The 22,116-nt window shown below is 44.0% G+C and overlaps 2 protein-coding genes across 3 annotated transcripts in view; one reads left to right on the top strand and one right to left on the bottom strand.

The window, feature by feature from the left end:
- Nucleotides 1-22,116, top strand: part of MANBA (mannosidase beta) — a 204,695-nt gene that overhangs the window by 71,856 nt on the left and 110,723 nt on the right. The gene's annotated exons all lie outside the window — the stretch shown is intronic.
- The window catches only part of NFKB1 (nuclear factor kappa B subunit 1), a 71,108-nt gene that overhangs the window by 1,064 nt on the left and 47,928 nt on the right, over nucleotides 1-22,116 (bottom strand). The window contains exons 13-23 of the mRNA XM_081925519.1: nucleotides 20,907-20,999; nucleotides 20,080-20,256; nucleotides 19,602-19,743; nucleotides 14,511-14,625; nucleotides 13,370-13,571; nucleotides 11,091-11,260; nucleotides 9,644-9,746; nucleotides 7,261-7,385; nucleotides 5,285-5,351; nucleotides 3,594-3,766; nucleotides 1,444-1,624 (exon numbers count right to left, since the gene is read on the bottom strand). Coding sequence (XP_081781645.1) covers nucleotides 1,444-1,624; nucleotides 3,594-3,766; nucleotides 5,285-5,351; nucleotides 7,261-7,385; nucleotides 9,644-9,746; nucleotides 11,091-11,260; nucleotides 13,370-13,571; nucleotides 14,511-14,625; nucleotides 19,602-19,743; nucleotides 20,080-20,256; nucleotides 20,907-20,999 — 1,548 coding nt within the window. The remainder of the gene's footprint in view (nucleotides 1-1,443; nucleotides 1,625-3,593; nucleotides 3,767-5,284; nucleotides 5,352-7,260; nucleotides 7,386-9,643; nucleotides 9,747-11,090; nucleotides 11,261-13,369; nucleotides 13,572-14,510; nucleotides 14,626-19,601; nucleotides 19,744-20,079; nucleotides 20,257-20,906; nucleotides 21,000-22,116) is intronic.

Here is a 22,116-nt window from a genome sequence, read left to right as displayed (position 1 = left end):
TGTCCTGAAGCCATGGGTTGTCCTTTTGCTAAGCCCTTGTGCTAAGCTTGTTTTTCCTACCATGCTACTAAATGCCAAGGCTGCACCAGTCATTGGGAAGGTGACCTGTGTTTTCTAAGGTTCCAGCACTATTTTAAAAAATCATCTTGGAATTATTGAGATCTGGCAAAAGAAGCCATCACCTAGATAAGTATGGGTTCAGATTTACTGAACTGCTCCCTTAAGAATCGTAACTATAGATTGCTCTGTTGCTTCCCTTAAATGCACTACTGCCAGGCCAAACAATTAAAAAAAACCAATGAATGTGTTTGCAGATAATGAGAGAACAAAGTAACAGTAAAATCCTCAGCAAGTTGGTTCAGAAACAAGTTGATTTCAATAGGACTTTCTTGCTAGTAATTGTGTTAAGGATTGCATTTCAAATGCATGTTTGTTTTTTACTCTTTTCCTAGTAAACTAGTGGGGTGTTTTAAGCAAAGCTATTATTTTACTATTACATCTTTTCCTCCCTCAGAGCATCATATATGGGTGTAATGACTGTCCTATGAAGGCACTAACCAAGGTATGGGGAGCTTTTGGCCCTCCAGACGTTGCCAAACAACAACTCCCATCAGCCCCAGCAAGCATGGCCAATGGTCAAGGATGGTGGGAGCTATAGTTCAGCAAAACCTGGAGTGCGAAAGGTTCTCCACATCATCACTAACCCAACAAACCTGCTTAACTTCAACAAGGTGTGTCCTCAGTCTTAATTCATTGGCACTTCCCTTCCAAAACCTTTAAATGCAGAGGACTAAAATATAGATCAATCCCTTCCTCGTCCATGTCAGTTCTGCATGTTTTCATTCCTAACTCTCTTCTACATCCCATTAATATTTAAATACATAGGTTATTACAAAATATCTATTCAAATATGTATACAATTCAAAATGTGTTTTATTCCAAACCAACAGTTTTTAAAACACATTTTGGTAGGTTTCTTTAAATTTTGCAATACAGTTGTGGGCTCAGGGTAGTGTGAAACACAAAGGGATAATATATGTTCTGATCAACAACTTTAGTCTGGAAGTGTGCATCAAGTAACTTTGCGCTGAAATTTATGGGAATTTGTCAAGGACACCTAGTCTGAATACTCTTTGAGACGCATCAACTCAGGAGCTGTCTAGTTCTGCAGTTGAATGGATATGTATGTCTTGCCCTTCTCTCCAGGAACTTCACAGCAATGTTTTAGGCTAAAAAGAACCCTACACGAGTTAGGGAATTCCTAACCTCACCCAGTGGGTTCTGCAGCTGCGAAAGGATTTGAATCTAGGTTTGTCACATGCAAATCAAACAATTTAGACACCTCATTGTTCTGTCCTTATTACATCTCTGCCACAGGGGTGGGGTGGAGCTGCAAAATGTTTGTTTTATTGCAGGAGCATTGATTGGCATAGAGCAGTTTACCTGTTTGTGCTATCATGGGAGGGGAAGGCGATTCGCATAATGGAGGTCTTGCATCCTTTGCCTGCTCTTTGCTGGACTGGCTCGATGAGATGGATAATGAGTTCTGAATTATTTCTGCAGCCTCTGTACAATCCATTTCTATCAAGGCATCAACCAGCTCCCTTACAGTGCCACCAGAAACCTGCATAGATATTAAAATAAAGGTAAACAAACTGAGGCAGGCTTTCCACCCAATTAAAAGAGGATCATTAGCTTTCTATGGAAGTGCAGATCTACAAAAAACTTCGCAGCAGGTAACCTGACAGTTGGCTTTGGTTTTCCTTCAAAGAACAGAAATATCAACACTTATTGACTGAAGGTGAGTATATTATTATTATTATTATTATTATTATTATTATTATTATTATTAGGCAGGTGGTAATAATAAGGTCCTGGGGTAGGTTACAACAATGTAAAAAGATATTAAAATCAGTTAAAATAATTCACCATCAAAAGAATAGGTGGGTCCTAAAATAGATATATATCAGGTGTCAAAGTCAAGGTGCATCATTAGCATGTGACAAAACTACAATGATGGTGCCAGTAACATTCCACAGCTAGCTTTAAGGGCTGCCACCCCACAGCTTCTGAGGGTGCTGGAACTAACAAGGGGCCTTTTTCTGCCAGTCTGACCCAAGGGAGCCTGTAGTAAACTCTTTAATGTGAACCTCTTCAGTTGGGCCCAGAAACAAACACAAGATATTCCTAGAATTCTTATAAACATGCAGCCACATGGCAGAATAAAATATGTAATAGTTGGAGAGCATTGTTTAATTTACAAATGAAAGACCTATATGATTGTGTCTTGCCATGTGCATGGCACGACTACACAAACTTTTTCTGCGATTAACACTGAGAGAATCTCTCAGCTTACAGTGAATTTCTAAATATTGCAGCAGCCTAAAAAGGGGTTGGATCTTTCATACATCCTCCTGCAAAGGGGTATTACCATTGTATGGTTGGAAATGATCAACAGGGCCTAAAGGTCCCAAATTCCCCAGTCCAAGCCCAATATGCACACCGATAAATGCACAGAACTTGTGCATTTGCAGGCTTCTCGTTAAGTTCACTGGAATGACTAACTCACCATGTGCAAATGATAGGCTGTCTCCTGTTCTATAATCAATAGAAACATCATCATAGGCACAGGCACCCTCAGGGTTGTTGTGACAAGGAATTATTGAGGGATCTTACTAGGTACTGTATTTTTCGCACCATAGGATGCACTTTTCCCCCTTCAAAAATGAAGGGGGAATGTGTGTGCGTCCTATGGAGTGAAGACAGCATAGCCCCGCAACCCTCTGCTGGCTGGAGAGGTGATGCGCGGCTATGGCAGGAGCCTCTATAGCCGTGCGCCACCTCTCCAGCCGAGAGAGCGCGCGCAGGGCTAAAGAAGCCCCCAGCGACCCTCTCTTGGCTGGAGAGGTGACATGCGGCTATGGCAGGAACCTCTATAGCTGCGCACCACCTCTCCAGCTGGGAGAGCACACACGGGGCTCCCCCCGCGACCCTTTCCCAGCTGGAGAGGTGACATGCGGCTATGGCAGGAGCCTCTATAGCCGCGCACCATCTCTCCAGCCGGGAGAGCGCGCACGGGGCTAAAGAAGCCCCCCCCCCGTGACCCTCTCCCGGCTGGAGAGGTGACTATGGCAGGAGCCTCTATAGCCGCGCGCCTTTCCGCTGCTCTCCGACCTGCTCTTTGGGGCTGGTGGTGGGCTTCCCCCTGCCAGCCCCAAAGAGCAGGTTGAAAGGAACCTGAAGCCTGGAGAGTGAGAGGGGTCGGTGTGCACCGACCCCTCTCGCTCTCCAGGCTTCCAAGGTAGCTGCCTGAAGGCATCTTAAACGGCACCTTGTTTTAGAGGGGGAAAACAAGAGGGAGGAAATTTCCCCCCTCTCTGTGCAGCGCCTCCTGCCGCTTCGCTGAAGGGGCGCTGGGCAGAGAGGGAGAGAAATTTTTTTCCTTGTTCTCCCCCCTCTAAAACAAGGTACGTCCTATTGTCCGGTGCGTCCTATGGTGCGAAAAATACGGTAGGTGCTTATAGACATTAAAGACAGGATGCAAGGCTAAATGGGCCATTGGGCTGGCCCATTAGGCCCATTATTCAAGTTACCTCATAATTATCAAGCAGGGTTTTTGATGGAGAGGGGCTCAACCGGAAGGCATTGTTAAGTATCCCTAGGCCAAGCTTTTGCGCCAGCATGGACCAGTTTTTGTTCAGATCAGGCACTTCAAGTAACTTGTAAAGCTGTAACTTGACATCCTCCTTCAGCTCTTTCATGTTTCCTGGAAGAAGGTGAAAAACAAAACCGAATGTGTATTTACTCTCCACTAGCTATACTTCAACCCTTGCTTCTCAAGCATGTAAAAACCCACTGTTGACCACAGCCAGAACTGAGCATGAACTTGGCCATCCCAAAGTCTCCAGTGCAAATTTGAAAGCTGGATGTGAGCCTCCTTTTTCCTTCCAGGCATGCTAGTCTGTTTCAACTAAACCCAGGGGTCAGCAAACCTTTTCAGCAGGGGGCTGGTACACTGTCCCTCAGACCTTGTGGGGGGTGGACTATATTTTGAAGGGGGGAAAATGAACACAGCACAAGTATAACACTTCAATAGGACAATGCTTTTTTTAAGTTTCAAGGTGTGTTAATATTCATCATCTGTTCACAGTGATCCTAGTGCCGTTTGTCCACTACCTGGCCTAGATATGGGGAGTAAATTAATTTTCCCAGGTTGTTGCCAAGGAGCTCTTTGTCTTGCCAGGGACTGGATGGGACAAAAGCTAAGGAGCTGAGTTTGGATGTGCAAAATCTGTTAGCTGCTGAAATGAAACCATTTTTTCACCAGGAAAGGCGCTATAAAAAGATGCTTTCATCAATATAACTAGGACTATCGAATGACAAAAGAAATGTTAGGTTGCAATCCTAAGCCCACTTGGCATGAGTTACTTCTAAAGTAAACATGTATAGAATTGCAATGAGTTGAGCAACTGTAGATTATAAAAGTTTTCAAGTGGGTACAAATTAGTTCTGAAACAGAAACAATGCTTTGTTTTGGGATGACATGCACTTACTTTTTAAATATGTATTTATATTATTAATAAACGTTTTTGAAAACACTGCTGCCTAATTAGCTGAGATCACTTTTTTTTAGCCTATTAAAATGGATTACTCTGATTAAGAGTTAAACATTGCACATCCACTATCAAATATGGAACTTTACAGAGTGATAGCAAAAGAGAAACATCTCTGACCTGAAGAGCTTACTGACTGAAATTCTGACAAGGAGTTGGGGGGGGGAGACCAAGCTTCATGGGTAACAGAGTATGGATTAGGGGTAATTTAAGTCAGTGTAGTTAGGATGCTTGGGCAAGTCTTTGTTGCAGCTGGGAAATAAAATCTAGGAGGTGAGGCATGAAATACTGTACACGTCCTGAAGAGGTCAACAAGGCTTACTCCCAGGTAAGTGAGTTTAGAATTGCAGCCCAAGACAAAGGCTGCACAGGAAAGGGTTTTTATAAGGATTTGATGGATGAGAGATAGGAGGCATCACGTGGCTGTTCTGAGAGAGGTTTCCAGGGAGAATAGACAGTGTTGTTTAAGAAACCTTGAGATGGCTGAAGGCAAAAAGTGCTGCCTCCTAGATCAGACTGTACAATTCAGATCTCAAGTGTGCTTTTAGCAAAGAACAATAAGTGCCCTACAGCAAACCTGCTGCAAAATAATACTGAGCAATCAAGCTAAGCTGGAGAAGAAAGAAATCTCAGCCAATCCCGTCCCCCCCACTGCTTATACACACCCTTACCTTGTGTCAATAGATCTTCGGAAGCTACCTTTGATTTGGAGGGTTTACCATTCAAGATATCGTACACCTGTTAGGAAGAACAGTTAGCTAATTAGTGAAAACGCAAAGTGCAAGCATCCAGCTGCAACCTGTACATTTAAGTTTCAATTCTGGCATTTATAGTCTTCAAGTGGTCAGCTGGTAGCATAATGCATATCTGTATTTTAGTGCTGGAGGAAGGTCACACTTTCCTACCTCCTCCAGCATAAGTGCAAAGAAAAAATTGGAAGTGACTGCTTCCATTTTTAAAGTAAGGAGGTGCCAGTACTCTGTACAGGTGAGTACCGTCACAAAAAAGCCCTTCTGCTTCTTCTCAGCCATACTTTAAAGAAAAGAGAATTATTTTTTAAATGTAAATCAAATTGCAGCTGCAACCAAGTCAACTGCTGCATCTTTGATTGTCACCCCAAACTGCAATACAGTGGTGCCCCGCAAGACGAACGCCTCGCAAGACGAAAAACCCGCTAGACGAAAGGGTTTTCCGTTTTGGAGGCGCTTCGCAAAACGAATTTCCCTATGGGCTTCCTTCGCAAGACGAAAGCCCATAGGGAAATCTCCAGGGACAGCGGGGAAGTGCAGCGCGTCTTCCCCACTGTCCTCGGACCTCCTCCGAAGGCTGGTGGTGGGGCGGAGAGCCCTCCTCCCCCCGCCAGGCTTCGGAGGGCTCCTCCGAAGGCTGGCGATGGTGCGGAGAGCCCTCCTCCCCCCGCCAGGCTTCGGAGGGCTCTTCCGAAGGCTGGCGATGGGGCGGAGAGCCCTCCTCCGCCCGCCAGGCTTCGGAGGGCTCTTCCGAAGGCTGGCGATGGGGCGGAGAGCCCTCCTCCCCCCGCCAGGCTTCGGAGGGCTCTTCCGAAGCCTGGCGATGGGGCGGAGAGCCCTCCTCCCCCCGCCAGGCTTCGGAGGGCTCCTCCGAAGGCTGGCGATGGGGCGGAGAGCCCTCCTCCCCTCGCCAGGCTTCGGAGGGCTCCTCCGAAGGCTGGCGATGGGGCGGAGAGCCCTCCTCCCCCCGCCAGGCTTCGGAGGGCTCCTCCGAAGGCTGGCGATGGGGCGGAGAGCCCTCCTCCCCCCGCCAGGCTTCGGAGGGCTCCTCCGAAGGCTGGCGATGGGGCGGAGAGCCCTCCTCCCCCCGCCAGGCTTCGGAGGGCTCCTCCGAAGGCTGGCGATGGGGCGGAGAGCCCTCCTCCCCCCGCCAGGCTTCGGAGGGCTCCTCTGAAGGCTGGCGGCGGGAGGAGGTCTCTCCGCCCCACCAGCAGCCTACAGAAGGCTGCTCCGAAGGCTGGCGGCGGGAGGAGGGTTTTCCTTCCCACCGCCAACATTCAGAATGCTGTTCTGAATGTTGGCGGTGGGGAGGAAAAACCCTCCTCCCACCGCAAGTCCCGGGAACAGAGGAGAAGCGCTGCGCGCCTTCCCCTCTGTTCCCGGACCTGTCCTGAAGGCTTGCGGTGGGAGGAGGGCTTTCCTCCCCACTGCCAACATTCAGAATGCTGTTCTGAATGTTGGCGGTGGGGAGGAAAAACCCTCCTCCCACCGCAAGTCCCGGGAACAGAGGAGAAGCCCTGCGCGCCTTCCCCTCTGTTCCCGTACCTGTGCTGAAGGCTTGCGGTGGGGAGAAAAGCCCTTCTCCGCACCGCCAGCCTGGCAAGCGGTCTCCATAGGAACGCATTAATTGATTTTTAATGCATTCCTATGGGAAACCGTGCTTCGCGAGACGAAAAACTCGCAAGACGAAAAAACTTGCGGAACGAATTAATTTCGTCTTGCGAGGCACCACTGTATATATATGGGTATTCTTGTAGTTTTTAATACTAAAGACTAGTTCTTCCCACTCCCCACATTCCTGTACACAGATTGGAAAAAAGGGCCTGGTCCATATTCTCAAACAGGCCTTAAATGAAAGATGTACTGGCTCTTGAGATGCCTTCATCCTAACCACTTGCCTCCCAGCTAGCTGCCATGTCCAAAGGTGTTGTTCCAGGTATGACCCCTTCATCTTCACCATCTTTGTCTTTCACGTCATCTTGTTCAAACAATGGTTCAAAGTTCTCAATGTGGGGATCTGCGCCTGCGAGGTGAAGCAAAGCAACACAGTGAAAGATCGTAACACCTTCGCATCAGTAAACCCTTCTGCTCTAATATTCAGTCAAGTAAATATGCAAAAGGAATTCCAGTGTGTAGGGCCTGCCCTAACATTATGAGGCGACATTATGGGCGGCTTGATGTGGGGTGGTGGGTGGCAGTAGAAGCCTCTGGTTGTTCCTCCTGATCCTCTCTGCCCCCACACTGCCTGCCCTAGGCCCCCTAATCTGACCTGCCTAAGCATCACCAGTGTTGAAGACTCCACTGCCAGTCTGTTTGGCTTCTATATGCAGAATGGGATAGATCTGTCACTCACCAAAGGTTGCCATATGTAAAGCCTCCTTTACTTTTATCCAAGAACGATAGATTTAAAATGCTAGACTGGGTAAAAAATGAACCTTTTTGTTCGTTTTGCATGGTTCACGCCTATCAAAAAGATGCGTGCTTTTGGACAGAAGTCTTTGTTTTGTTTAGGATTCTCATTTTTCTGCTTCACCTTTTGCCTCTCTTATTAAAAAACTTCTCATTCTTTAAGAATTTAGTGTTACGTGATTATAACAATGTCTTAGGGCCTTTTCCTGCAACTTATTCAATGCTGCTACAAATGTTTTTCCAGAAGGGGGCGCTCAAGTGCTTCATGACATAAAATCCATTCAAATACACCAGTTATTAATACTGTATTACGCTTGTGGTGATGAGATGCCTCTTTGCTACAGTGCAATGGCTTGGAGTTGCTGAGAGAACAAAACGGTTTGCAGTCCAGCTTCTGGGAGGGAAGGGAAAATTACTGATTTGGCTGGGGTCATTTTGCTACCTGAGGCAACTCCCACCACATTCCACATACAAAGGCTAGTCATTAAATCTTACTTTCAACACTGGTGATGGAAAAGCAGCATAGGGGACAGGAGTCTTCCTCACACATTATACGAGAGGTTCAGAGGGTAGCACACAAGAACAGGCTTTTCTGCAGTGGCTCCCCACCTGTGGAAAGCTCTCCCCAGTGAGGCTCACCTGGCACCTTTGTCACATATATTTAGGCACCAGGCAAAAACATTCCTCTTCTCCCAGGCCTTTAGCTAATTAAACAATCTAGGGTCTTATAAATTGTGTTGGGGGGAATATTGCTTTTGTCTGTTGTTATTGTATGCATTGTGCATACAGTATTGTAAACTGCCCTGAAATCTTTGGATGAAGGCAGTATAGAAGTTTTAATAATAATAATAATAATAATAATAATAGCAGCTAAGGTAAAGGTAAAGGACCTCTGGATGGTTAAGTCCAGTCAAAGGAAACTGGGGTTGTGGCACCCATCTCGATTTCAGGCTGAGGGAGCCGGAGTTTGTCTACAGACAGCTTTCCAGGTCATGTGGCCAGCATGACTAAACTGCTTCTGGCGCAACGGGACACCGTGACGAGTGCCAGAGTGCATGGAAATGCCGTTTACCTTCCCTATTTATCTACTTGCACTGGCGTGCTTTCGAACTGCTAGGTTGGCAGGAGCTGGGACAGAGCAACGGGAGCTCATCCCATCGCAGGGAATCGAACTGCTGACCTTCTGATTGGCAAGCCCAAGAGGCTCGGTGGTTTAGACCACAGTGCCTAACAGTACACTGAACACAAGAACATGTCTACGCAGGTTTGTGTGAAACAATGTGACTTGGTCATTTGTATAGTTCAACCACTGTGCACACAGGCACACAAACTCTACACTGCATGTCAGCAACTGTATAGCTTTACTACTTGTGTACAAAGACTGTACACTCACTGAATGTAACTTGCGAATAGGTAAAAGGTAAAGGCCAGTCTTGACAGACTCTGGGGTTGTGCGCCCATCTCACTTAAGAGGCCAGGGGCCAGCGCTGTCCGGAGACACTTCCGGGTCACGTGGCCAGCGTGACATCGCTGCTCTGGCGAGCCAGAGCCGCACACGGAAACGCCGTTTACCTTCCCGCTGGTAAGCGGTCCCTATTTATCTACTTGCACCCGGAGGTGCTTTCGAACTGCTAGGTTGGCAGGCGCTGGGACCGAGCAGCGGGAGCGCACCCCGCCGCAGGGATTCGAACCGCTGACCTTTCGATCGGCAAGTCCTAGGCGCTGAGGCTTTAACCCACAGCGCCACCTGCGTCCCTAACTTGCGAATACCGCTGGGAAATTAAGAGAAAAAGGCGATAATCAAGGAGAGTCTGGGGAAAAATTATTTCACAGCACTAAAGCATCAGGAAGAGTTTAATGTTATTTTCTTACCTGCTGCTTTGAGAAGAGCTGTCATTTTTGTAGACCCCCTTCCAGCTGCTATGTGAAGTGGAGTCGTTCCATCATATGTAGTGCTGTCAACAAATGCATCACCCTTTTAAAAAAGAGGAAAGAAAGAAATGCTGGTTTAGCTACTTACATGCACACTGGGACCATACCTTGATGCCTCTACACAATTTTGGGCCAGCTTGACCTGGGATGAACATTTACTTTTGTATATGGACTTGTGTGAGAATGATACTTAAGAGTGCTGAATTTAGAGCCGAAATGAAGCCATTTGTAAACAAATAAGCGAACAAAAAGAGCATCGGATGAACTCTTGATAATTAAATATTGAGTTAAGTGTTTACTCACATTTATTTTAAAAAAATGTACATTAAGCAAAGATAAATAATGTGGAAAAAATATTTAACAGAATGGTCCAAAAAAATACCTTGGATGGTAAGCTGTAAAAATGAATGTTTTGCAAAAATAAAAATAAAATAAATACATACATACATGCACACACCCATTCCAGATTTAATACAACACTAAATTATTGGTGAAATGTGATCACACATTTATGCAGGTTTTACTGTTTTTTAACTGGTAAAAGGCCAGTATAAGTATACATTGATATTCAATTGCAAACCAGGCCCATCAGAATATACATTGCTCTCCATGTGTTACTAGATGAAAGTGAATGTCAGTAACTGCTAACAAAATAAGTAAACAAATGAAAGGTCACCACAGAATCTAAAACTCAGTTTTTAGATTGTAAAACTTTATTGTATTCTAAAGGTTCGGGTTACAGATAGGTAGCCGTGTTGGTCTGCCATAGTCAAAACAAAAAAATTCCTTCCAGTAGCACCTTAAAGACCAACTAAGTTAGTTCTTGGTATGAGCTTTCGTGTGCATGCACACTTCTTCAGATACACTGAAACACTGAAGGTTCAGGCTTCTTAGCCGTGCTACAGGCTCTTAATAATAGCTTTAGAATGCATCAGTCAAATCCATTTAAAGCTGCAATCCTATTCCCAGTTACCAGGGCGTAAGTACTGATGAACTCAGTGGGACTTCTGAGTAGCTATATGTAGGATTTCACTGCAAGTATCCAAGATCAGAGGAGGGAAAACTTTCAGTGGGTCATGTCTACAAACCTTGAGCTTAAAGAAAGGTCAGAGAGACCTTTTGTTTAATCAAAAATGTATAAAATAATTATGCAGTTATACTACATTCGTCTCATTCGAAAAAGCAGAATTATCTTGGTTTGTTTTTTTTAATTGCTCAATGTGCAGGGGGGGAGAGCAGCCATCAATGAACATTTGGGACGACAGAAAATGCTTCTGTGACATTATTGCCATGCATGACCTGTGGGCTGCACATTGCCAACTATGACCTAGGAAGCAAGGAAAATTGGCTAGGAAAACAAAGTGGTTCTGGCCCCCATGAAGCTCACCTCAAGCAGAAGGCAACCTGCCAAGGATATATTTCCTTGTTCGACAGCCAGGTGCAAGGCAGTTCTGCCAGATTTCTGTTCTTGGGCGTTGACATCAGCACCAGCAGCTATGAGCAGCCGGAGACAAGACACGCTATTTGCCATCACGGCTAGGTGAATAACAGCCAGCCCTGCAATGAAGAAGTACAGTACAGCAGCTGAATAGTGCGACGAGATCTCAAGCTCCGAAAAGTAGCTGCAGAAAAGCTAAACGTGGGCAATAAAGGGAGGCTGGGTTTCGGCTTCTCATGATTTGGGAGCAGTAATTCATGAAAGGAGAAGACCTACAGTTTTGGGATGCATGTCAGAAAAGTAGGGGGAAGAGAGATTACCATAGCAGCTGGTTTCATTTCCTTTTAAAACTTGTTTTGTACAGTGACAGCAAAAATAAGTGAATATTAAGAACCCAAGAAGAGCCTACTGGATTGGGTCAATGGTCCATCTAGCCCAGCCTCCTATTCTCACAATGGCCAGACAGATGCCTGTAAGAAACCCGAGAGCAGGATTTGAACTCTTGCATTCTCCCCTCCTGTGATTTCCAGCAGCTGGTGTTGCTGTGGAGGCTAAGCATAGCCATCATAGCTAGAAGCACCTCGAAAGCCCCCTCCTCCATGTTTAAGTTTATTAACAGGTAGGTATTAAGTTTGAAAAACTACATGTGTCATTGGGGGAAGTGGCTGGAGCTAAGCTCTGTTGGCAAGTGTTTCCATGTCCCCAAACACCCATAAAAAGAACATTCTTAGTGAGTAACTGAAAAACACTGAAGTTTCAGCTGAAATGCCATGACACCTGTAAATGGGAATGGCAGATAACAGTGATTCAAATAGCACCCTTCAAATATCAGGCAGCATGGTACTTGGCGGGGTGGAGAGGCAAACCTTTCTGAACCATATTTCTCTGGTGCTCTGTGTTGCAATCTGCACATTTAATATAAATCATGTTTTCAAACAGCCTTGTATTTTTACTTTTTAATGGATCTTAATTTTTATATGTTTCTGTTGCTTATTTTGTGCTTTCTACTGCGGATTTTACTGCTTTGGGCATGTTTTGTGGACTAGGGGGGAAGCGGAGGTTTTGTTTATTTGCTAAATTAGTGGGTCAGAGTATTGATTTGTTTATCATTTGAGTATTGTTAATGTTGTTCACCATTATTTATACAGCTTGGTTCCCCCCCCCCCATGGATGTTATATGAAACATTAACATAGTATAGAATTCCACCCCCTCCGCATTCCCCCTACGGTATTAAGTATTGCATATTTTTCTCCAAGTCGCTTGGAGACCTTTGAGTGACAAGCGACTAGGGCAACCAATGATCAAGGGTCTGGAAACCAAGCCTTATGAGGAACGGTTGAGGGAGTTGGGTATGTTCAGCCTGGAAAAGAGGAGACTGAGAGGAGATATGATAGCCATCTTCAAATATCTCAAGAGGTGTCACATGGAAGAACAAGCTTGTTCTCTCCTGCTCTGGTGGGTAGGACTCGAATCAATGGCTTCAAGTTACAAGAAAGGAGGTGCCGTCTAAACATTAGGAAAAGCTTTCTGACAGCTGTTCGACAGTGGAACAGACTCCCTCGGGATGTTGTGGTCTCTCCTTCCTTGGAGGTTTTAAAGCAGAGGTTGGATGGCCATCTGTCATGGATGCTTTAGCTGAGATTCCTGCATTGCTGGGGGCTGGACTAGTCCCTTGGGGTCCCTTCCAACTATACAATTCTAAGTTTAATAAATAAACACTTTTTGGAAACAAGGACTATGAATGCAACATTTTAAAAATGAAAAAACCCTTATGCTTTCTCTTTCAAAAAGTAATAGGGGCAGGGGAGATAAGTTGAGAGGCAGTGTTACGTGGCTTTCTGCAGCTTCTGCCTGGTTATTTGTGTGGGAGATTGACACAAAGATTCTGCCACTCCCTTCCTGCAGTTACTCTTCTCCACTGTTGACTTTAGGTTGCAAGTTGCTTTAGGGCAGAAGCCTGACTTCCTGTTATAGTTTTGGTTTGCTGCTGCTGTTTATGTACAAAACTCGGAAAATCACCATGTATGCCGATGACACAGTATATAAAACATGCATCTGGAAGAAATTTGCATGTGTTTTGATGCAACAGCCCATCTGTTGATTGACAACACTGGGACTGAATCAGACATCTGTCCTGAAGAAGTGACTGATAAAATGCTATGTTCTGCTTGATCCTACAGAGTTTGAGAGACGTATAGCCAAAATTGCTCTGTGTCATTTTGCCTACCTTCCCCATTAGGAAGGTCTCTCATCAGAGAGGTCTCTTTGTGGCTAAGCAGCATACTCAACACCTTCTCGTCTCCTTGCTTCGCTGCTAGATGCAAGACCGAATTGCCATAGCGGTCCAAGAGGCTCACATCTGCCCCAGCTCTAAGCAAGTCCTTCACCACTCCTGCCTGCTTTGTGATAACAGCCAAGTGCAAGGGAGTCTGCAAAAAGAAAAGAAAATAGGAATCACCCAAATGCAGTGATAATCATAAACACCATTTGTGCAACTGAATCTGTTAAAAAAGAAAAAGAAAAATCCCAGTACCAAGCAAAACGTCCACAAAACAATGTGCTATGCATTTTAATCTGCATTTTTTACTTTCATTGGCTGGTATTCAGGTAAGTTTTACTCAGCAGATCTATTGCAATTAATGAACCTAATGTACTCATGAACATTCATTTCAGTGGGTATACTCTGAGTAGAACTTAGTTGAGTGCCACCCAACTAGTTGATAATTTTAATTTTTTTTTTTTTTGCCCTAACCCAATTCTTACACACTTTCCTTTTGATATTTATTGTAGTGTTACTTATTTATTGGACCTTGTAAGCCACCCAGGGCATCTTTTTATAGAAAGGCTGACTTAAATGTAACAAACAAATGCAATACAAATAGGCGAAAAAAGGATTTCCCCAGATTAACCTGATCAATGTTCAATACGCCCTTGTCTTACTTAAAACAAGGATAATCCCCGATCATCACCCACGTTGGGTGGGGCAAAAATACACATTTTCCTCATCTCTGTTTTACAATGAGTACAAAACGTAACTTGGGTTGGTTCACATGAGTTGAGCAGTCAGAGAGATTAAATAGAGAGGCATCTTTCATTAGACTTTTTGGCACCCATGTCATTTGACATGGCACTGCCTCCCTGCAGTGTCTGTCAAAGCATTCCACAGGTAGGGATGGAGGAGAAACTGAATTCAGCATGTGTTTAAAGGCGAATCGACCTAATTCGCTCTTTCCAAAACAAGGTTCCCGTGCATCCATTGAAATTTGCCGTTCTCTGAATTTTGCAATACATTGCGTGGTCCTTGAAGAGTCATAAGTAAGAGCAAAAGATGCTAAAGCAGAGGATCGTCCTCCCCATGTTTTCCATACCTGGTAAAGGTCATTTCTCACATTGAGGACATCATCAGCATTCAAATCTGCTACCACTTCTAAGAGGTTCCTCACCAGCTCCTTATGCAGATGAATAATTGCTAAGTGAAGTACACTGATGTTGAACAAAGGGGGATGGGGAAAGAAATACACACATTAAGCTACACAATGTAAAACAGATAGGGAAAGAGGTATTTATGGCATGCATGGGGAATGGTATTGGTGCTGCTTCACTCCATTTTCCATCAGCCTCAGCCAGCAAGGCCAATGGATCAGGGATGATGGGAACTGGAGTCCACCAACAAGCTGGAGGGCTATATGCTCTCACCAATTCTGTTTCAAATCTATTTCATTACTGGACATGTGGCTAACATTTGTGCATGTTATCAAAACTCTGTGAAATGAATGTGTATGTGTGTACAGTTGTACCTTCGGTTAAGAACTTAATTCGTTCTGGAAGTCCGTACTTAACCTTTAACTGTTCTTAATCTGAAGCACCACTTTAGCTAATGGGGTCTCCCGCTGCTGCAGTGGCGCCACTGTGCGATTTCTGTTCTCATCCTGAAGCAAAGTACTTAACCTGAGCTACTATTTCTGGGTGAGCGGAGTCTATAACCTGAAGCGTCTGTAACCTGAAGTGTCTGTAACCCGAGGTACCACTGTATATCAAAAACCACTGTAAGCCTTGTAAACTGAGAGTTTTAATAATAATAAAACAGAGTTTTAATAATAAACAATTTTGGTTTGCAAAGTGTTTAATGCATCATAGTTTTAGAGTGAAACATGTTTAATAAGTCTCATGGCTGTTCCTAAACAGTACCAGAGGAATTGTTTTTCCCCCAAGGAATTCACTAATTTTGGGCTCAACATGAAGCTTTCTCCATTTTTATACCTAATGTGATTCAAAACCACAAGATTCAGTGGGAAAATGTGATATGTAAAAGGGGACACCCCCCACTCTGTGCACACTTGGTATGTAAATTGAATCATTACAAAATCCAGCTTCTCTGGTTTTCAGTATTGTCACCACAATGTGACTGCACAATATATCCATTATTTCAGGATGCAAAAAAGGTGGTTAAAAAAAAACACTATGGAAACACCCAACAATTTGACCCCTTGATTTGAAGCACACCACCCAGAGAACTTGAATGCAAATGCCGCAATTAAATAAATAATTGAATTATAAAAAGCTGTCTTGTTGGAGAGTCAGATATGACTACACTAGCATTCTGTCCCCAATAGCAGCCGGGCAGATACCTGGCAGTTTTCAAGCAGGGGATGAAGATGGTAACAATTCCATGTTGTCTGCCGTTTGGCAATCTCATACTCAGCTAAGCTTCCTTTGAACATGAAAGTTCCATTTGTTCACAATGGGCAATAGCCATGGAGGCTGGATGGCCCAACTCACACAATCCTTTCTATTAGAAAGGTACCCAAGTAGCGCTGAAATTAGCTGAACTGTAACAGCTAAACTGGCATTTATGGATAATGTATGAATTTGGCCTGCGTGGACACAATTAATTTGGAGCTTTTGCATTTCGTTCTGCATTGCATGAGCAGAATGAACAGCAACAAGAGAAATCTACCTTGAAAGAACTTCCTATTTCATCCCCACAATGTGACTAGGACTCATGCTGCTAAAATTATTGGGGTGGGTCAGCTTATATTACAGCTGGCAGAGCTGAACCCGTCTTCTATTGGCACTACAATTGCTCAGAAACGGCTAGAAATGATCTGGCACCTTAAAGCAATTCACTTATTTTTTTAGGTGGAAGTCATTCAGCTAATATAAGTTGCATTATAAATTGCAAAAACCCTTTTCCTGTAACAGGTTATTTTACAGCCAATTGGGACACCAGTGAGTATCATAAAGACTGGCCAGCAGAATGCTGCCTTAATTTGGTCAGCAATTACATTAGGAGCTTAGAAATCAAGGCCCCCACTATGAAATACAGCAGCATTTATTTTACATTGCTTTTCATTGTAAGCCCATGTCTACATCTGTATCCTGCATGCTTCCTTTATTTCCCAATCAGTACTGAATAGCATAGAGTTCGATACCATTTGCAAGTTTTAGTTATTTGATATTTTTAGATCACCGCTGTGATAAATTCAATTTTGTCAGCAACAGTATTGTATGACTTGTAAATTGATTTAAATACTTGTAATAACTTAAGCACACACACACACACAAAACACAAGACAACTTTTAAAAATGTCCTGCACTGCCTCTGGAAAATGCTTAGGTAGGTTTATACTTTGTTGAGTCTTCAGGGTGAAAGGAAATTTCAGGAATGTAACACAGCTTCCCTGAAAATTTAATACAACCTTGGAACATAGAGGTTGAGCTTGGACAATGTACTAGATTTTAATTTGGAGAATAGATATGTTGAAACCTATTACCAAATGCTTTCCTCCTTGCTCTACAGAGCCACAGTTGTATTGCAACATATCCCTCTAGGCGGAGATGTGCTGACTAATACCAATACTTCCTCAGAGAAGGGAATTTCCCATCCCGTCCTTGTCCCAGAGTGTGTTCAGGGAAGAAACCCACGCTGCAAGTGGTGAGATTCACTGGCAGTTTGTTGGATGGATATTACAGGGATGGACCCAGGGAAGTCAGTGGGATAAGGCTTGAGCAGAAACCCAGGGTAGCAGCCAACCCAGGATTGTGCAAGATTCTGAATCAAAGCAAGGAAGTGGGCTGGTCAGAGACTTCTTGCTTGCCTTCTCTACTGTTTACTCTAATTAGCAGTAGCTCTCTCTCTCAGAAAAAGGATCTCCTCTATCTGGACATTCCAGGAACTGGACTTTTACATGCACATCATGAGCTATGGGCCCCATTGGAAATTTATTGTGAAGTTTCAGTTTAGACCACTGATTTTCTGAAAACTATGTACTGGGAAGCCCATAGGTTCCATGAAAGTGTATCAAGGAACGAACACAGTTATGGCAGACAGCATGAAAGGCAGCAAGCTTGCCACGATCCCCTTGCCACACAGAAGTGGTCAGCATATTCTCGAGTGCACTCTCAGTTCAAATGGGGTAAAACAGTGAGGCCCAACCTACATGAACTAAGTGTGCATCCTAGCACACTCATCAGTCTGCAGCATCCTCTACCTACACACAGGGGTCCCTCAGCAGATGAATCAGTGTGGAAAGCAATCCCTGAAAACAAGAAGTTTGAAAACCTCTGCCATAGATAATTAAACCCTGTACCTAAGCACTTTGCCTTCCCCTGGAATACATTTCATTGGATCTTAGGGGAGGGAACTGCCTCCCCAGAGCATTGCAATCGGGTGGACCAAAGCATGGAATAGACAACAGGGACATGCAAGTTGGGGCTGCTCTTTGCTATCCAAGCAAAAAACTGTGACAGCCAGTTTCTTCTTGGTGGGTGCAAGTGCTTCCCACAAACAGCAAAGGAAGCCCTTGCAAAGGCAAGTGGAAGAATTCCAGCTTCGGACGCTGTTCACGAAAGGGGCTCAGATTTCATAAAATTGTAGAGATGGAATTCATCTAGTCATCTAGTCCAACTGTATGCAATGCAGGAATATGCAGCTGTCCGGAGACTGAACCTGCAACCTTGGCGTTATCAGCACCACGCTCTAACCAACTGAGCTATCCTGTTTGTCTTCTGAAGAAGTCTCCCCCCTTCTTCCCACAGAAAAGAGGTGGGGAATGTGCAGGCATCAGCCACTGCACAGCCATGGAGCTACTGGTCCCTCTGTGGAGCAGCAGCTAAAGGAGAATCTGCCCCACTTCTCTTTCCCACAGGAAATAGATCAGCAGGGACTGTGCAGGCTTTAGCAGATACATGGCAGCAGTTCTTAAGAGAACGGCCATTGAGCAGAAGCCAAGACGTTTGGCCAAGGGTCAGGCCAACCTTGAAGCTAAGAATGGGGTGGGGAATGGTAGGAAGCTGATGTGAAGATCCTGCAGCTTCAAAAAACTGCAAACATGGTTTGCTGCCCATCACACTCACTGGATGGTGTTGTCATGCTTGCCACGGCAAGCGTAATTGTAGAAGGCTGGTACAAGGAATAAATTATGACAGGGGAGGGTGGGGTAGTGGGGATACATTAGAAGGGGTGATGGACCTGTTTAGGGAGGCAAATGTCATTGGCGGCCAGGGCCAGAGGTCAAAGTCTGCAGCGCAATAAATGTGGATTTTATCTTTGTACAGTAGGTTACTTCCTATACACATGCACCCCTTTCTAGCCTCCATGAAGTCAAGTAAGAGCATCCAACTCATTGCAGAGGTCAGTATGGAGCAGAGCTGGTAAAGGGTGTAAGCCCAGGAAGAGTGTGGCCTGGACGCCAGGTAAGGAGGCCTGGAGGACTGCATTTGGCCCACAAATATGGCCCCCATTCCTGCTCTAGAGGTTCAGACAAAGATCCCTGTGGCAAGTCACCCTACTTCTGAGACCACATCGTGATATGACTTTAATGGAGTAGCCTGGGAAGTTGGAGCTCTTCATCACAGGACTTGGCAGGCCTCCTGAAGAGTGAACCTCCTGAATTTTCAAAGGATGGTGATAGTAAAAGCAAGTCTCAACACTCCCCTTGGACAGCTGTTTTTGTGAGAGTCCCACCTTCTCTTTGTATTCCTCACCCCTTCTCCAAACAGATATTCTGCAAGAGTAGTCGGCTGGAATCAATCGTAAGGGAAGGAACTCCAAGAACCTGAATTCTTGAGGAATGCTGGAAAAGGGCCAGGATGGATTTTATCTGCTTCAGAAGTCAAAAGGGAGTCATTTTGCTTCTGTTTCTAAATGAGAAACACCTACAATGAATCACTGGAATGCATCCTCATTTTGGAACTTCTACTTTCCATTCTTGCATCATCTCATGAGTAGAATATGACATTTATCACACAGGAAGAATTGTTAAAAACAACAGTGCACATATTTACTTGGAAATCTCACTAAATTCAGTAGGATTTACTCTAAGCTAAGCATGCACAGAACTGTAGACTAAAGAGAGGATCCCCCCACCAACACTTTCAGGAAGTTGGAAGTGAATTTCTTATCAGATGCAAAATTGTCCTCCATCGTGTTAAAGAGGGTTTTGGTGTCCCAGACTTACTTGTCACCATTTTCATCCTGGGCAGCTGTAAGGTGGCGCTGAACAGCCAGTAGCATCTTCACATCTCCAGTAGCTGCATAGTCAAAAAGGGCATTTGCATGACGCTTAGCTAACTCCATGGCCTTCTCCAAAAACAAACCATCTATTGGGGGTGAAAAGACACAAAATGTATCAGGGCACCACCACTGATTGGAACTTTGCTACTAGAGAACAGAGAAGTTTCAATTCCAAGCAATTCACTTCCAAGATAGCCTTAGAGCTAACTAATGAACTACAAGATTCCAGGATTCCCTCCCTGCTAGGAATCCTCCTTCAGCTCAGATTTTAATCTGAGCAAGAGAAGAACAATGGGGAGCTTCAGAAGTAGCTCTACTCTCCCTGTAGCTCCAAAACAGATCAAACATGGCCACTTTTGAAGTACATAAGAGTTCAAGCCTGATTTCTCCTTCCTAGCTTAGTACAAAATCAAGCCAGTTACCTTGTAAACAAATGTCTGCATCATAACATGGTAAGGCATCTTCTTCAACTTCTTTGGGAGTTGTGCTAGTTCTGGTTTTGCTTTTCTCATCATCCTCTACTTTCTCCTTGAATTTCACACTGCGTTTTTTGTTGCAGCAGATTTCACCATCATTTTTTGGCATGCCATTTGACAGTCCTTAAAAGAGAAGTAATCAGTATTAGCTTACCCCTCCCATACCAATTAAGTAAAGTAAAACAAAATTAAAACAAAAAAACTTATTATTATTATTAACAACAACAACAACAATAAAACAGAATTCAGTATCAGAGTATGTATTTGCAAACAGCTTCAACCTGCCCAGGCTTAAAATTGGGAGCAAACTCATGTACAAGCAAAAGGCATCTGATAATATTTCCTAACTCTTGGAAATTCACACAACTGGAATTTATCAATCTGTGAAACACTTTGTGTCCACCCACCCTAATACTCTCATGTAATGAAGTCTTAACACATGTAATTGCAATTTTTGCACACTCTTCCCGTCTCTTCTGTCTCCATTCCACCCCTTCTTTGTTTCCCTTGTTTATATTTTTAGATTTGAAGCCACTTGTGGTAGAGACCTATCAAACCAGTTCTTTCTAAAGGACAATGTAGATGGATGCAACTAAATAGTAATAGTAATAATAAAATATATAAAACCAATCATCATGAGAAATCCAGTTTATGTTGTTTAAATACTACATAGCAGTGATGCTTATTTTGTTGATATTAAAGCATGCATTAAATTAAATTAATTAAATTCAACATATTTTTAAAATAAAAACCCTACATTATTTGATGCTTACCATGCTTCATTCCTGCACCAGTCTTGTTTGTGCTGGAATGGAAGTGCATTGAATGCCCATAACCAGAAAACCCATAGGATGGGTATCCATACCCTAAAAACAGTAAGAAAACACACACACACACACACACACACACACACACACACACACACACAGAGAGAGAGAGAGAGAGAGAGAGAGAGAGAGATCAGTCATTAACTGAAGCTTCCCAGATAAATACACAAAAAGTATTCACTAGCCAACAACCAATAAAATGCCCAGTTTTAAATAGGCAGCTTGGAAGGTCTTTCCATTTCATGAATAAAAAGGTAGGATATAAAAAACAGTCTTTTTTTAAAAACAACAACTGAACAGCTCCATTAAATTTTTCTTAACTCTTTTCTCAAGGCAGCTAACATGTTTAAATGCCTAGAAAATGCTACTTCAATGTATTTTACAATAATATACAGTGCAAGCATACAACGATTGCAACTAACCACATGTGCTTGTAATGCAACTTTAAGAATGGGAGCCAACATCTTCTCTTAGGAATTGGTCATACCAGCAATCATATCAGGAATATACTTCCATCAAAAGATATTAAATAATCCACCCCACTGTATCTGTGAGCAGCAGACAATACAGGAACCCCCATTAGCAAGCATGGATTTATCCTGTGGATCACAGCCAATTTAGGGCTTAACCATCCTCTACAAGAAGAAAGCTTGGCACTTGGGGAAACTGGTGATGAGAGCAGGAGCTTTTTTTCCTCTTCCCCTAATCCCAATATTGGCCTGGATTAGAAAAGGATCATACAGGGATCAAGGAACATAAGGGAGAGAGCACCATGTGTTTCTGTATGCAGAAACACAGGAGATACACAGCACCCACCAAGAATCCTTGCAGCATATAAAGTCACCTGCCTTATACAACTCATAAAGGTAAAGGTAAAGGGGACCCCCTGACTATTAGGTCCAGTCGCAGATGACTCTGGGGTTGCGGTGCTCATCTCGCTTTACTACCCGAGGGAGCCAGTGTACAGTCATGTAGCCAGCATGACTAAGCTGCTTCTGGCGAACCAGAGCAGGGCACAGAAACGCCATTTACTTTCCCACTGGAGTGGTACCTATTTATCTACTTGCACTGCATGCTTTTGAACTGCTAGGTTGGCAGGAGCAGGGAATGAACAACGGGAGTTCACCCTGTTGCGGTGATTCGAACCACCGACCTT

Source organism: Podarcis melisellensis (genome assembly GCF_964234715.1).
Source record: "Podarcis melisellensis genome assembly, chromosome: 9".
Taxonomy (NCBI): domain Eukaryota; kingdom Metazoa; phylum Chordata; class Lepidosauria; order Squamata; family Lacertidae; genus Podarcis; species Podarcis melisellensis.
Note: the sequence above shows the minus strand (reverse complement) of the source record. Positions and strands in the feature narration are given on the sequence as shown.